The following is a 16019-nucleotide window of genomic DNA, read 5'->3' as shown; positions in this document are numbered from 1 at the left end:
CAGTCATGCTCACCTAGCACTTAAATCGGGGTTTTGCTTTAATGTATACTTTATTAAACATCACTACAATTGTTTCTTAGGAAAATTCCACAAACTACATGTACCTCTGTTTCAACTGAAGAAAAGAAGTTGTCTTCTTAATGTCAAAGAGATCATCAATGCCAGGTAGGACAAAATTTCCTTAGTGAGCAGAGTTTTGTTTGTTTCTTTGTTTCTTTCTTTTTGTCACCAATAAAAGCAATTACTAAATATTTCATTATTTCTCTTTCAAACTTCAAATTAAGAATCCTCCCCCCTTCTCGTGTGTGTGTGTGTATGTGTGTGTGTGTGTGTGTGTGTGTGTGTGTGTGTGTGTGTGTGTGTGTCTGCACACATGTAGAAGCAGGGGTCATTGTAAAGTGTCTACCTCAATAGATCTCTGCCTTAGGTTTTCACGGTGAAGAATCTCTCACTGGCTGGAGCTTGCTGATTTGTCTAAAATGCCTAGGCCCCAAACCTCAGAGAATTTCCAATTGCCATGTCCTCCATGTTGTATTACAGATACATCACACTTAATCCAACTTTTCTACAGGAATTCTGAAGATGTTAACTCAAGCCTTCACAATTTTACCAACTGAGGCGTCTCCCCAGACCTCCAAGTTAAATTTATCTCAAATCTGTACTACATCTTTTTAAAATTTTATTTTTGGTTTTTCAAGACAGGGTTTCACTGTATAGCAAGAGCTCTGGCTGTCCTAGGCTTGCTTTGCAGACAAGGCTGACCTGGAACTCACAGAGCTCCACCTGGCTGTGCCTCCCAAGTGCTGGGAGGTGATGTGACTACAGTACACATGTAGAAAATTCTTATTTTTTAACATGAAAATTATAAGGATCTTGAATTTCATCCTTATCTTGGTTTTATAGTGGTCTTAATTTCTGAGACAAATTAGCTAAAAATACATGTTTTTAAAATAAATTAAATATATTTTCAGCATCCTAATAACTATCAGGATCTTAAGTTTTATTTTTAAAATAATAAAGAAGGCATTAACTTGGCATGAGCTCCAAGTCACAGAAACTGGGTAATTTCTCTGTCTGTCCTTTTTTATTTTATTTTATTTTATTTTTAATTTTTTTCATTTAGTAGGGATACTTCATTGACACTGCTCCGCTAACTTTGTCTTCCCTCAAGAAAATCTACCTACCAGGAACTAACTGACAGAACATTGACACTTCTAAAATTGGGAGCATTCTTACTTAATACTTACTGTCTGGATCCATAAGGATTTCCATAAGCATTAGAATCATTATAACTCTGCTCCTCGTTATCAATGGTATAATTAGATTGGTAAAAGTCCATGTCACACTGTCCCAGGTTTGACATCCTGAAAAATTAAGAGTTTGTTTTTTACTTAGTTTATTAGCCAGTTAAACTTTTTGAACTATATACTGGAAATATATACTAGGATTAACTGAGGTGTAGTAATAGCTATCATTCTATCAAAGAATAAGCCAGTGATAAGGGAATAGCAGGAAACATGCGGGAAAGCCACCATCAACTACTTTACTAAGTTTTCATGTTTTCTTATTGTGATTTCAATTTTTCTAAATGAAACCACCAAATTTCTCTCTCTCACACACACACACCTCATTCTTAATAATTTAGAGAAATGCTTAAATGTAGCGCGGTACATATATACTAAATTATCCTAAGCACTGCAAGTTTCTCACTTTAAAAAGATGTACAGGTATACAGGCATGTACACACACACACACACACACACACACACACACACACACACACGACACAAACAAGGCAGAATGTAACAGCTAATAATAATAATGTTTTTATTTTTATTTTCCAAGAGACATACATTTTTCTAAATGTCCTCTTACTCCACTAAACAAAAAGCAAACTCTATAAAATATTTCCTAATTCTCTTTGGGAATACCTGTTACATATCTGCAACAATTTCTTCTCTTTGCCCAGGATATTGCCCATGAATGTTAGATGAGTCAGAGGGGGAAAGACTCCATATGCTAGGCTAGGGACCCAAGTCTTTTACCTATGTCCACTCACTACTTAGCTAACAGTCACTTCTGGTAATTCTGAGTGCATGACCTTGGCTTAGACTAAAACCTGGAATACCGGATGAAACAGAACAAAATGTGACAGAAGAGGTATTGGAAAGTCAGGGATGGCTATTGGGATAAAAATTCTAGAAGAAGACAAAGACTTCTGAATTTTTAATCCCATGGTTTTCGGCAGCCATTTCTATTTCAAAAGAGTGAATTTGGAAACCACTTGCATTAATCCATTTAATTATAGTCATCTGTGGGATACTTCCAATAATAAACTTCAAGCTAAACTGCATAAGACAGCTTTAACTCTAAGAGCTCCCTTAATCAGAAATGTTCAGCTTACAATCAAAAGCTCATGAAGTTATTCAGTTCAGCAAAATACAGAAAGCCTTGTTAAAGGTGGATATAGCAATTCATATAGCTGATTTTTATAAATAAGGACTTTTTATTAGGAATGTGCATGAAGTAGCTATGAGTTATGAATATTAAAATCAAGACATGGTATAATCTTTTAACAAGTTATATAATATAAAGAACTTAAAACTTAATAGTGTAAGTTTCTTAGCCCATTAAAAAGAAATGTTTTTATGAAGCACAGAGGAATTTCTCTCGAGAATACCTAACTTTAGGTAACATGCCAAGCTACTTCACTTCTTACAGAATCCTGTTTTGCATTTTATTTAACTGCTAGGTGTTTTGTAAGGATCAGATAGAACAGACACGTACCTGCCTCTATGTATGCGTGAGAAAAGAGCCTCCAAAAAACGTAGCTGTACTTGGGAAATTTAAACAAATCAGTGGGTGCAAAGATGACACACTGGCTATATATAAAAGTTTCTAAATTTGTACTCTGACACAGTGGACAGATGACACAGCCAAGTAAGCAAGGCTGGCTACAACCAAACGCAGTATCTTATAACACTTTCATGGTTTATAAACACAATGAGCAACATGCAGACATAAATCTGATATTGTGGGGAAATAAATCCAGTATCCTTGTGTGCATGTGACCTAAACTTTGGAACAAGATTATTTATTGGATGTAAGCCAGGGAAAGCAAAGGCTTGATGTGCTTTCTCCTACGCTGGTTTTCAGGCTAATAGGATTTACTAATAATCAGTGATAAAAAATAAATATATATATACATATATATAGTACTTGAACTTAACATAAAGATCTCAGCACCTAAATAAAATGATATCATTTGTGCCAAATCTGACGATTTTTAGGAAGATGAATTGTGGCCTGACCTTGACTTTACGTGCTTTTAATTCTGCAGCTGAGGTTAAGATATGTTACTAGGATCTAGTTTTTGTGGGTGTTTGTTTTGGTGTATGGGGAGGGACATTTGGAGCTTTGCATGCAGCCAAAGTAGTTGGCATCAGTGTCTTCACCCATCCTTCTCCATGCTGTTTTCTGAGACAGAATCTTACTGAACCTGGCTAACCGGCTGTCTAGGCTGGCTGGATCATGCTGTCTCCATCCCTTGGCACCTGGATTTTTACGTGGGTATTAGGTATCCAACCCATGTCCTTGTCCTTGAACAGCAAGCACTTAACCATGTGCCATCTTCTCGCCCTGATCTAGTGTTTCCATATAGAGAACACATTCTGTTTCGCTTTCAAGCCAAATCCAGCCACTGGAGGATTTCTAATTCACCCTAGTCCTGGAACGGTACATGGCTGGCTCCCTGTATTATATCACCAAGTTACTACTAAGAAACTTTGCTGTGGCTCCGACCCAGGTAAGCCATTATAGACAGTACTGTCCATTGCTCCTGGATCAGGTAACTTGGAGGGCTATTTCCCTCACAGTTTGCTTTCTGCTGAGTCTCCTTTGTTCAATCTTAGATTCCTTATATATCCAAATCCTGGTGTTCAAAAAATTTTAAAGATGAATTTGTTTAATAATTTCTATTTCTATATCACTAGTAAAGTAACATACATCCACATATTTATTGAGGACCACCTACTGAATACCAGAGTTTTCTCTTCTTATTTTGGAGATAGGGGTCTTGGATGGTCTAGTGTTATGTAGACCAGGCTGGCCTTGAACTAACAGAGATCCACTGGCCTCTGCCTCTGGAGGAACGGGATCAAAGGTTTGAGTCACCATGCCCAGACAGACTCCAGTCTTGAAGCATGACTACAAAACTTGGAAGCTGAATTCAAAGTTACATATTTTAGCACATATTATACTATATTTGCAATTAATAATGAATATCTCAGCATTATCTACAAAGTTTAGGTATAGGCAATTTATCTTCTGCAGCACTTTCCTGAGTTTTTACTTTGCCATTTTATAGAAAAAGAAATAAAGAGGAATAATTTGCCCAAAGGCATCAGACACTAGAAGAGTCATTATTTAAAGTACAGCAGAGCTCAAAGCTTGCATGGTTGACTTAGTTAGGATTTCTATTGCTGCAACTAAACAGTCTCTGCAATGCAGAGAGGAAAGGGTAGATTTGGCTTACACTTCAACAGCACTGTTAATCATTGAAGGAAGTCATGACAAGAACCAAACAGTGCAGGGACCTGGAGGCAGGAGCTGTTTCAGAGGATATGGAGGAACACTGCTTACTGACTTGCTCCCCACGGCTTGCTCAGCCTGCTTTCTTATAGAAGCTAGGATCTCCAGCCCTGGGATGGCACCATCAGCAATGGACTGGACCCTCCCTCTTCAATCACTAACTAAGGAAATGCCCTGCCTACTTGCCTGTAGCCTAATCGTACGGAGGCTTGTTCTCAACTAAGGTTCCCTATCCTATGACTTTAGCTTGTATCAAGTTTACATAAAACTAGCCGCACAATGATTACCCAAGGTGATGTCAGAAATTAACCATGTAGAACATGAAGAGTAACGAGGGAAGAGGATCTTGGTGATGACCCATGAAAAGGCTCATCTGAGTAGGGAGAGCTGACTGATGAGAAAGAAGGCTCGTGGGAGGCTGTGTGAAGGACATTGCAAGCAAAGGCTATAAGATGACAAGGATCTTGGCCATTTTGTGGTTAAGTATAAACCAATCTGAGAAGAAACTTTGAGCTACAGGAAAGTTTAAGGAGATGATACTGAGATGTAAACCAGATCACAAGGGACTTGTAGACCATGGCAAGTGATCTATAGATTGTGTAACTGAAATAAGATGCTATACAGGGTTTTAGAAATAGAAAGCTGTGGTCAGTTTAATGCAAACATGGGAAAGAGACTCTAATTTAGTGAAGACCACTGCAGTGACACAGCTTGAAGTGCTACAAAAGCCATGGCAGCTGAAGGAATAAGCGAGGGGTTCTAGCTGGAGTGTGAATGCCAACGAGAAGATTCAGACGAGGGAACACTGAGGGGAGGCCCAGAGGCAGAGAGCACTGAACAAGCACATAGTACAAAATACTAACTTTCACGATGGAGCTCTCATAAATATGTATAATTTTTCTGATCATATGATGGGCTTTGGTTTCTGTTAGATATGAAGGACAGACTTTGAGGATGATTTCTAGAATTTGGAGAATTGTACTGTCTTGATGGTATAGCGGTGAGAAAACATCTAATTTATGCACAAGAGCCACAATTAGATCATACTTTCTCTTTTTCCTTTCAAAATTCTCTTATTCTATTATTTCATTTTTAATGACATGTATCAATTTTATTCATCAATGGTGTCTAGTCTGTAAACAAACCCATATAATGTGATGAAACCAGGGAAACTGGTATCCAAGTTCCTTCTGAAAGACTATAGGTCTTTCTTCTTAACAACACAAAAATCAAGGAACATTTTCCTCACATCAAAATTTACTGGAATGTTTACAAAAGACATTTAAAATTTTATTCCATTTAGATAAATTTGAAACTTTTAAGATTACGCATTTTTAAATGCAATTTCCTTCATGAAAGCCTGGTTTGATTAAATGAATTGCAAACATACATCAACCAAAAATGGTATATAAAAATGAAATTAATCTAAGCCTCAAGAGTACTGTAGGCCATGAAACACTGAGGAACAAATGACTTCAATTTCCTGAGAAGTGCATTAACAGATCACTAATACAGATACTAGAGTCCTTTAAAGCTATGCTTATAATGCAATGTTTTACATGTACAAAATGGTTTTAAATGTTTTCTCCATTAACAAATCATCTGACTGCTCTAGTGTGCCTTAAAGGACAGAGTTTAGATCAATCAAAAAGACAGTTAAAGTAATAATCACTGATCTTCCAAGTTTATCTATTTAAGTAATTGTCTCTTAGTTATAAATACCCAAAGTGAATATGATCAAAGTTCTCATATGATAAAGTGAACATGATGATCTCATGAACCCTTTCCCCACTTCACAGGCCATTTCTTTTACTCCATTCTTTCATTTGTTTCTTTTCTTTTGTTTATCTCATTAACTCTCATGGGTGGGTAAAAGATGTATATATGGACAACTTTCAGAGCCCTGGGCATTTCTTCTCAGCTCCAGGCAACTTACCTGATACACATTTCAAGTACAAGATAACCGAAAATGCTTGGTTTTCCCTCTCCTCCTCACTGTCTTCTCTGTCTCAAGAAATAATTCCAAAACACAGCCATTCATGGAAATGTAAAAAACCATCTAACTTCTTAGTAAGCGCTATAAATGCTGATTCTCAGTTGTGTCTCCCACCAGTTCCCTTTGCTTCTATTGCTGTCTTCCTGATTGAAGACATTACCTCCTGTTACTATTCTATTTTTCTACTTTAATTCTTCAACAATAATTAACAATAAGCTGCAGAACATTGGGAAGTAATATAGCCTACACAGGGAAGCTAAAAGCATCTCCTTTACTGCTACAATCACTTAGTAAAATCAGAAATGACCCTTCTGTGGTTGATAACTGTAGTGAAAATCAACACTAACAGTCCCTTTCTATAATTTTTTCTGGTTTTATTTTTATTACAAACATTATAAATAATTACAAATACATATTACAAATATTTATTACAAAGAGTTCAATATTTAAGCTTAAAAACATTGTTTTTCTTGTCTTTATTTTAGTTATACTATTTTTCAAATATCATTTTTAATGTGATTCAGTCTTCTTTGCTAATTTCATATATGTATATGAAGCATTTAGAGCATACCTACTTTGTCCTTTTGGAAAGGAAGATTTATTTTTTTCAGGAATGTGGCCCATGGTAGGTTGCTCCTACTCCGGTGGATTACCCTATACCCATGTGTATATGGGCTGTACTACAAGACTCAATATAAGAAGAAGAAAGAAGGAGAAAAAGGAAGAGGAGGAGGAGAAAAAGAAGAGGAAGAAAGTACCATGAATTGTGAGGGGATATTGTGGGGGGACATTTGTAATTCAATAGCATCTTTTTGTTTTGTTTTGTTTTTTGTTTTAATTGTTATTTTTTACATATATATATTTATATTATGACAGACATATACAATACACTACCTATAGCAAGAAGAACCATGACACAATCAGGAATTATATAAGTGTTACATTCTTAGTGTTTTGGCTGTTTGTATTTGACAGCCTTGAAGAAGACATCTTTCCTATTTTGGTGCATCTAAATTTCTGATTGTAAATCAATCTCCATCACATATTGTCATTATCAACTTAGAACACCTATCTAGACCTAAAAACATCTTAACCCGTAACAACTAAGCTTGATTGTAAAACTAACCTACTTGTCTTCAACTCCATCAGAGACTTGAGAAGGAATAAACTTGATTACCTGAGTATGCCAGGAGTGCAGGTTAGTAGCTTTCCAAATGAAAAGATGACAGAGACAGTTTTCTACCTGAATAGTCACCCAAAACTCTCTATAATGTTGGAGCATTTTCTTCAGCCTTCGGGCCCAATATATCTGACAAACATATTTGTCAGGCAGGAACTATTGAGGACTTGCTTACCCTGTCTTGGCAGCATTTGGCCATTTATTCTGCCTGCATTCAAGATTGCCCTTTTTTAAGGTAAATTCTGTCTGTGGTAGAAATGAGGAAATTGTGCCCAGTGGCTTGTTTGCCACATTTGAAGAAATCTCCATAAGAAGGTTCTTTGATGCTCATCATCCTTTTAAGGTAGGCTGGGTGTTGCCAGAAGTTAACCTGTCCAATTGTCAGTGAATCTTTAAAATAATAAAGACATTGTTAAATGCCATATGAATGTCTCTGAGGTTTTTGGAGACCATATCTAACTATTCTACTTTATCTTTCTATAGAATCATATCTATCTTCTGCACCTAAGATGTATGTTCTTGTGATAAAAGTAAACCAGAAATTGACAATCAAATCATGGTTATGCCAATTCTTTAGCATCTTTTACGTGAACTATCAAGGGCTGAAGAGACTGTTAGTGGTGCTACAACTATATCTGCAACAACTCATTTTATACCTGACAATTATGTATACATGTCATATTTAATTAAATGGTTGACTTGTAAAGGAATTCCAAATACCCAGAACCCAATATGCAAATTGATGAAACTTCATGCTAACTTATATTTTCTTTGTTACAAACGACTTAAAAATTTAGTATCTTGATCATCTGAGATTTCTCTTGCAGCAGATGGGAAATATAGAGACCCACTACCAGACATTATGTAGAGAAAGGAGAGAGAGAGAGAGAGAGAGAGAGAGAGAGAGAGAGAGAGAGAGAGAGAGAGAGAGAACAAGAACAGAGAGACAGACAGAGAGAGATACACAGAGACAGAAACACAGAGAGAAAAAAAGAGATGCAGAGAGGCAGAGAGACCATGGAACACTGAGATCTGAATGTACTGTCTCAATCAAATCCCTCCACTCAGAGCTCAGGAAACCTGCAGAAGAGGAGACAGAAAGAGTGTAAGAACCAGAGGGGCTGGAGGACACCAGGAAAACAAGACCCTCCAGATCACCTGAACAATCATCTCTGCTCATATGATCTGACAGAGACTGAGGCAACAAGAACAGGACACACGTGGGTCTCTATCGGGTCCTCTGTGGTTGTATGGTATTGTGCTTGAGCATGTGAATGAGTAGGTCTCTGGTTCTTGTGCCTGTTCTGGGGCTCCATTCTTCCTGTTGGTTTGCCTTGTCCAAATTCGATGTGGCGGTCTTTGTTTTACCTTATTATATTTTGTTGTTAACTCATAGAATCCTACTCTTTTCTAATGAGATACAGGAAGGGAGTGGATTTGGATGGGAGGGGAATGGAGAGGAAGTGGGAGGAATAGAGGGACAGGAAGCTGTAATCAGATATATTATATGATAAGAACCCATTTTCAATAAAAGAGGACATTTTAGTGGTATAAAATAGAAAATATTTCTTTCTAGCACACATCAGCAGTTTGGACAAGAGGAAGCAGAGATGATATTTTTCTGTTCCACAATCTCTATGGCCTCAACAAGTATAAACTAGCGAATAAAAAAAAAATAGTATTTCTTTCTCTATCTTTTTGCTGTCAGCACTTCTCTCCTTGGCAGACTGTCCATATGAGCTCTTCCATCATCTCAGCTCAAGACTGGTAATTATTACATGGCAGTTGGGCTCCAAAGACAAATGTTCCAAGTAACCCAGGCAACCACTAAATGACTTCTTAGTGTTCCTTAAAAGTGTGAATGTTTTACTTCCATTGCACTTTATTGTTATCCAAGTCAGTAAGGATAGTACATATTTAGTGCAAACGTATTGTAGTCTACTTGTTAAAATACTGGCAAAGGAGGGAACAAGATTTAATCGACCTCAAATTGCACAGTCGAACACTGATAATTTTGGACCACATGACCTTAAAACACACCTTCTAAATCTACTGAAATACTGCAAACAATAAGATCTAAAAAATGCTGTATCGTTAATATGGTCACAGCAGAAATTCTAAAGGAGATTTATAATGGAAGGCTATTTGATGACTACCTGAATGTGCTAAAAAAAAATTGCTAACTTTTTTTTTAAACTTATCTTTTCTGTTGTCTGAAGAGTCCCTTTGCAAGAAAGTTTTATACATTTTTGACAGTTACTTTTCTCACATTCCTAGTACAAATTTGAAATTAAGTGTTTATTTCTCATGTTCTTTACTCAAGATGTGACAATTCTCTTCCTTAAGAGCAAAAATAAATAAAAATTTTACAACTGCCACAGAGAAATAAACAAATTGTGAGAAGACTGTCCCCGAGGTAACTTGCTTTCAAATAAATGAATATTAATGTGCAGTGTTTAACATAAGAGGAATCAAAAGAGGTAAACTAGCCAATGTTATATAAATAATTATACACATGAAAGAATAAAATAAATGAGAGAAATAAAAACAACAAAGTATTAAGAACTAAGCACTACAGGTTATTTGAGTTTTGTAGCATTTAGGGCATCAAATTCAGAGTCTCCTGCATGCTATGCAAGGACTACAACTCCAACATTCAAAATGGTTTTTTAAAGAGAAATTTCAAGAAAATTGCTTCCTTTAAGAGAGAAAGGGCAATGTTCCTTGACATATGTGCATTTAAAGTTAATTTTCTAGATTGTATGAATCCGATTTAATTCTTCATTTCTTGAAATGGATACTGTAGATGCACCATATCCAACCCTCCTAATGTCCTGTCGGCATCCAGGTTACTTCTAGAGAACTTCCTGCTGACCCAGTGTGTGTTGGTCAGTTCTGTGTCACCTTAACACATGCTAGAGTTATTTAAGAAAAGGGACCCTTAGTTGAGAAGATGCTCCTACCAGACAGACCCGTGAGAAAGTCTGTGGCATGTTTTCTTGATGATTGATGTAGGAGGGCCCAGCGCACTGTGGGCGGTGACACTCTTTGACTGAGCCTGACGTGGTGGCACACACCTTTAATCACAGCACTGGAGAGGCAGAGGTAGGAGGATCTCTGTGAGTCCTAGGCCAACCTGGTCTACAAAGAGAGTCCAGACCAACCAAGGTTACACAGAGAAACCCTACCTGGGGGCTGAGGGTAGGGTGAGCAGGTAGAGTAAACCATGAAAGCAAGGCAGTAAACAGCAGCCCTCCATGGCTTCTGGATTAGTTCCTGCTTTGAGTTCTCTACCTGACTTCCTTTGGTGATGGACTAGGATGTGGAAGTGGAAGTAAAATAAACCCTTTGGTCCTCAAGTGTTCCATCACAGCAAATAGAAACCCTAACAAAAGACTGTGGAAGAGTTTGCAGCTTTTTTGGAGGTTCAGATCTTCATCCCAAAAAAGGCATTATGTTGTTGACAGAGGATATTAGACACTTGAAGGCTTCTCTTCACAAATAATTGACACAAAGAGACTCTAGTTTATTTTTATACGCTTGAAGCACTGGAGCTGGGCAGATATCAACCTTCTAGGTTATTTTGCTATCTCCCAGCTACACATCCCGAATTACTTGCCAGTACGCCATCCTGTCTGGAATGCTTCTGTTCCCTCAGTCCGTCCTCACTGTCTATTCTGCTCCATGGTGGCCTCCTTCTCTCTGGCTTCCTCTCCTTCTGCTTCATCTTCTGCCTCCTCTCTCCTCCCATCTCAGATTCCAAGGCCCGGAACTTAAGCCCTGCCTACTCAGGCTGTCAGCAACTTTATTAGCCAATCAGGGATAATTAGAGAGTAGAGTTTCACAGTATCATTTGGTGTAGGATGTGTTCATCCGGGGGTGTAACCAGATCTGGGGGGGGGGGTGGAGGGCAGTAATTAACAATTAAATAGATTAGCAGCATCAGACCAGCGTCCAACAGTATTATTCCATGGTTATGAAAACTGATTCTTTTCCTGAATTAGGGGGGAAAATGTTTTACCTCATCCTAATATTCATTTGAATAGACTTCAACACAGGATTAAACCCAAGTGTGGAGGTAGGGCCAAGAAGGGCTTATTAGAGAGAGACCACATGATACAGTATGCCAGGTCCTCTCACAACTTTTTGACCCTGAAGAAGAGCCATGGGGTACACTGATCACCCTCTGACCACACCAGCTGCCTCCTTTCCTGTTGAACACTCCCAGACCAGATGCTAAGTTGCTTTCTAAAGCAGTAATAGAAACTGATTACTACTTTGACCAAGTTTCTTATACCCATTTTATGTAAACTCTAGACCTTAACCCTTCTTTGACATACACTTGAGCTAACACAATCCTGTCACTGTTATGCTGTGCAAAGAAATCTGTGTAGTCACTGGGCTGATTAACCTGAGACAGAGTGAACTTTTCTCTGGAATCACATCTGGCCTGATCTGAGAATTGTTTGTCACATTCTTTTTTAATATTCCCTGGCCTCTGATTTTGAGACTACTTCAAGATCTAGTATTCATTAATATCCTTAAGTCACTTTATTTCCCTCCTCCCCTCTCTCTGTCTCTCTCTGTTTGTCTCTGTCTCTGTCTCTCTCTGTTTGTCTCTGTCTCTGTCTGTCTCTCTCTGTGTGTGTGTGTGTGTGTGTGTGTGTGTGTGTGTGTGTGTGTGTATGTGTGTGTATGTGCGTTAGGGCTTGCATACTGACATGTGCACATTAAAAGGACAGAAGTCAGCAGTAATTTTCTGTTTCCCTTTTCAAAGCACGGTCTATTTTATGACATAAAAGTACTTATAAGCCCTCAACTAATGTTCAAATTTTGAAAAAATGTTTAAAAATAATTATAGCAGAATTTGAAAATCAGGCTAATAGTAACTTCCAGGCTGTAGTTTTCATTACAGACACATGATGGCAACCTTTTAGCTGCATCTTAGCAATGTCAAATGCTTTCAACACTGCATGGATGTTCTATAAAATTGTATACAAAGTTGTGCGTGACCACTGCAAAGATAACCACATGCATCACTAGACCTAAAGATTTCTTATAATGCCAATAATCCTGATACGCTATCCAGACATAGTAAAGATAATACTATGTCCTCACCATCCCATCCGTTACAGACTGAACTGTGCTCCTCTGGCTCATAAGTTGAATGTACCTCAGAATTGGTGTGTGTGTGTGTGTGTGTGTGTGTGTGTGTGTGTGTGTATCTGACTGTTAATATTTATTGTCAAGTTGGTTTGTTTAGAAAACACCTACCTGGGCATGTCTATGAGGATGCTTACAAAACTATTTGAATGAGAATGGAAGACAAACTCTGCATCTCCAGGGGTGGAGTTCCAGAATAAAATAAAAGGCATAAAAAAAAAGAAAAGAAAAGAAAAGAAAGACACTGAATATCAGGATTCATCTTCTATTTCCTGGCTTTGAGAAAATGTGACCAACAGTCTCCAGTTCTGCTTTTTAAATGACTTATTTCTATTTTACCTGCACTGCTGTGCTGCCTGTAGTCTGTCTGTGTGAGGTGTTAGAAGCTGCCATGTGGATGCTGGGAATTGAACTTGTTTCCAATGGAAAAGCAACCAGTGCTCTTACCCACTGAGCAGTGCAGCCCTTGTCTCTGATTCTTGATGCCATCTTCCATACTGTGTATTCTTTAAACCACAGAATTAAACGTAACTAATACAGAAATTTTGTGCCCCAAAAGGGTTGCTGTTCTCATAACTTAACCACATAGATCTTAATCTTTTAAAACTAATTTGCAGACGGCATGTAGAAAAATACTGTGCCAAAAACAAGAGAAGCCCTGGAATCAGACCCTACCAGGCCATTCTGACGTTGGTGTGGAAAGCTAGAATTTTGACAGAGAAAAAGATGATAAAGACTGGGCCCACAAAGTTCTGAGCAGTACAAGGCTCTTGGGCTAGAGGCTGAATCTAAATGCAGTGGATTAAGTCGGGTGGCTGAAGACATTTCAAGACAGCGTAATGCTGCAGCATGGTGTCCTAGTTAGGGCATTATTGCTGTGATAAAACACGATGAGTCAAAGCAAGTTGGGGAGGAATGGGTTTACTGGGTTACACTGCCACATTGCAGTTCATCCTTGAGGAAAGCAACGCCAGGAGCGCAAACAGGGCAGGACGCTGGAGGCAGGAGCTGATGTAGAGGCCATTGAGGAGCGATACTTACTGGCTTGCTCTGCCAGCCCAGGGGTAGCATCACCCACAATAGGCTGGGCCTTCCCCCATCAATCATTAATTGAGAAAATTCTCTACAGACTACCTACTGCCAGATCTTATGGAGACATTTTCTCAACTTAGAATCCCTCCTCAGATGCCTCAGGCTATCTTGTGTCAAACTGACACACAACTGTCCAGCTCAAATGGTTATTACTTTGCTTAGTCTGATTTATAATGAGAAAGTAGAAATATGTGACAAATGTAACTCAGTTAGGAAAGTGAGAAAAGAACATAGTTGTGCTTGTTAAGAGTTCCATCGAAGTGAAACTTCTCACTCTCCAGTAGGACAAAGGAAAGGTAGCCAGAGGGCAACACTGGACTCACCAAAACCTCCAGCTTATGAAAATGAAGTTCTTTTCAAGGACAGACCCTAAACTGCGAATTCCCCTGAAGGGTTCTAGTCCGGCAATTAGCTTTTTCTCTTAATGTGACAAAGGCTAGTGTCACCTGGAGAGGGAGTCTCGATGGAGTGATAGACCAGGTTAGACTGGCCTGTGGCTATGTCTGTGGAGTTTGTCCTGACTGTTAACTGATGTAGGAGGACACAGGTCACTGTGGGCAAACCATTCCCTGGGCAGGCAGTTCCTGACTGTGGGAAGCAGCTGACGTCCTCAGTGAGTGTGTACCCTTAACAAGAGCACAAGCACGTTACTGCAGCCAATGCCTCAGGCCCACGCCAAGGCGTCCTCCTGGGTCCAACAGTGGATGGTGACAAAGTGTGCAAAATGTTATCAACTGCAAACTTCTTCCTCCTGAACGGCTAGGGCCCACACCTCTAGGAAGATTAGCTAACCTGCCTCCTCCTTCAGCTGTATTTAATTCTGAATTTCCAGGCTACTGGTGTATCACCAGAATACACGGCCTACCCAGTCCGCGCTTCTCTGTACAAGTGTCTGTTGCTCCTTCACTCCCCAATGCCTGAAGCTGTGCAGGTCACAGCAAGAGGTACCTGAAATCGGGTCCTTGAGGAAAAAACAAAAAAAAAAACTTGAATAAACTGGGATTAAAAACTAAGGGCTACACAGTTGAAGAATTGGAAGGTATTCATCCCGTGACTAGCAGATAAAGCTAGATCTGACATGCTGACTCACAGATTAAAACTTATTGAAAATTATTAGCTAAGTCCAGTTCTACCAATGGCAGGGGCTAAGAAAGCTCTTAGCATCCAAGGCCCAGAGCTGAGATCTCTAAGCTGTGCTGTAAGGATGTTTTATCAATATACTTGAAAAATGCTTTTACTTATGACTTTCTTAGTTCTGTCACTTTAAAACATCCTAATTAAAATCGCTAATTGGAACACAGAATTATGAGTTTAACGTAAACCTGTGTTGGAGGGCGGGGGCAATGGTCTCCAGTTTCGTTCCTGAATAAATTTTCTTACCTTTTTCGAGGTGAGAATTGTTTTTGCATCGACACAGAGAAGCCCACATCCTTGCCCTCCGATGTGCTGCTTTCCTGTTATCTTTTTTTTCCTTAATAAATCTATGCTTCACATTGAATGTTTATTCATTTTCTTTGTAGAAGCCACAAGCTCCAGTTTTTTCTTGAAGTCTCTTAAAAGAACTCCTCAGACAGTGAGGGCCTCAGAGTGAGCGGGGGTAGCGGGGGGGGGGGGTGGACGGGAGTGGGACGAGGTTGTCATGCTGTGTCCTCATCCGGCAGAACACAGACCTGAACTCTGGGTGGGGGCTCCGTGTGGGGAGCCGCGCGCTGCATGCTGGGAGTGGGCCGAGGGCAGCTCTGGCCTACCGTACCCGCCAGAGCGAGCGCGGGCACTGCTGGGACACCGGGCGGCCGTCACCTAGACAGGGGCAGCCGCAGAAGGCTTATGACTGGCGCTGACTTTTCGACCCCTGCGGAGGCGCGCTGACGTCATAAGCGGCGCGACCTGAAGGAGGCGCGGCTTACCCGCGTCGGGCCTGGCTCGCGCTATGGGCTGTGTCCGGAAGGCGGCCCTGGCTATGGGGTCTCCGTTGCGGGTCGGACCCTGAGCCGCCGA

The 16019-nt window shown here is 39.5% G+C and overlaps 1 protein-coding gene across 12 annotated transcripts in view; it reads right to left on the bottom strand.

Moving 5' to 3' along the window:
* YIPF7 (Yip1 domain family member 7) overlaps positions 1 to 16019 on the bottom strand; it is a 332610-nt gene that overhangs the window by 136627 nt on the left and 179964 nt on the right. For 3 of the 12 annotated variants that reach the window (XM_084799690.1, XM_084799689.1, XM_084799688.1), the window contains exons 1-2: positions 15402 to 15638; positions 1248 to 1364 (exon numbers count right to left, since the gene is read on the bottom strand). In XM_084799690.1, coding sequence (XP_084655816.1) covers positions 1248 to 1364; positions 15402 to 15450 — 166 coding nt within the window. In that variant the 5' untranslated portion in view covers positions 15451 to 15638. The other 9 variants (XM_084799695.1, XM_084799694.1, XM_084799692.1 and 6 more) reach the window with 9 other exon arrangements.

This window comes from Acomys minous (assembly GCF_964271855.1).
Source record: "Acomys minous genome assembly, chromosome: 10".
NCBI classification, from domain to species: domain Eukaryota; kingdom Metazoa; phylum Chordata; class Mammalia; order Rodentia; family Muridae; genus Acomys; species Acomys minous.
The sequence above is the reverse complement of the archived record's forward strand: the minus strand, read 5'-3'. Positions and strand labels throughout refer to the sequence as shown.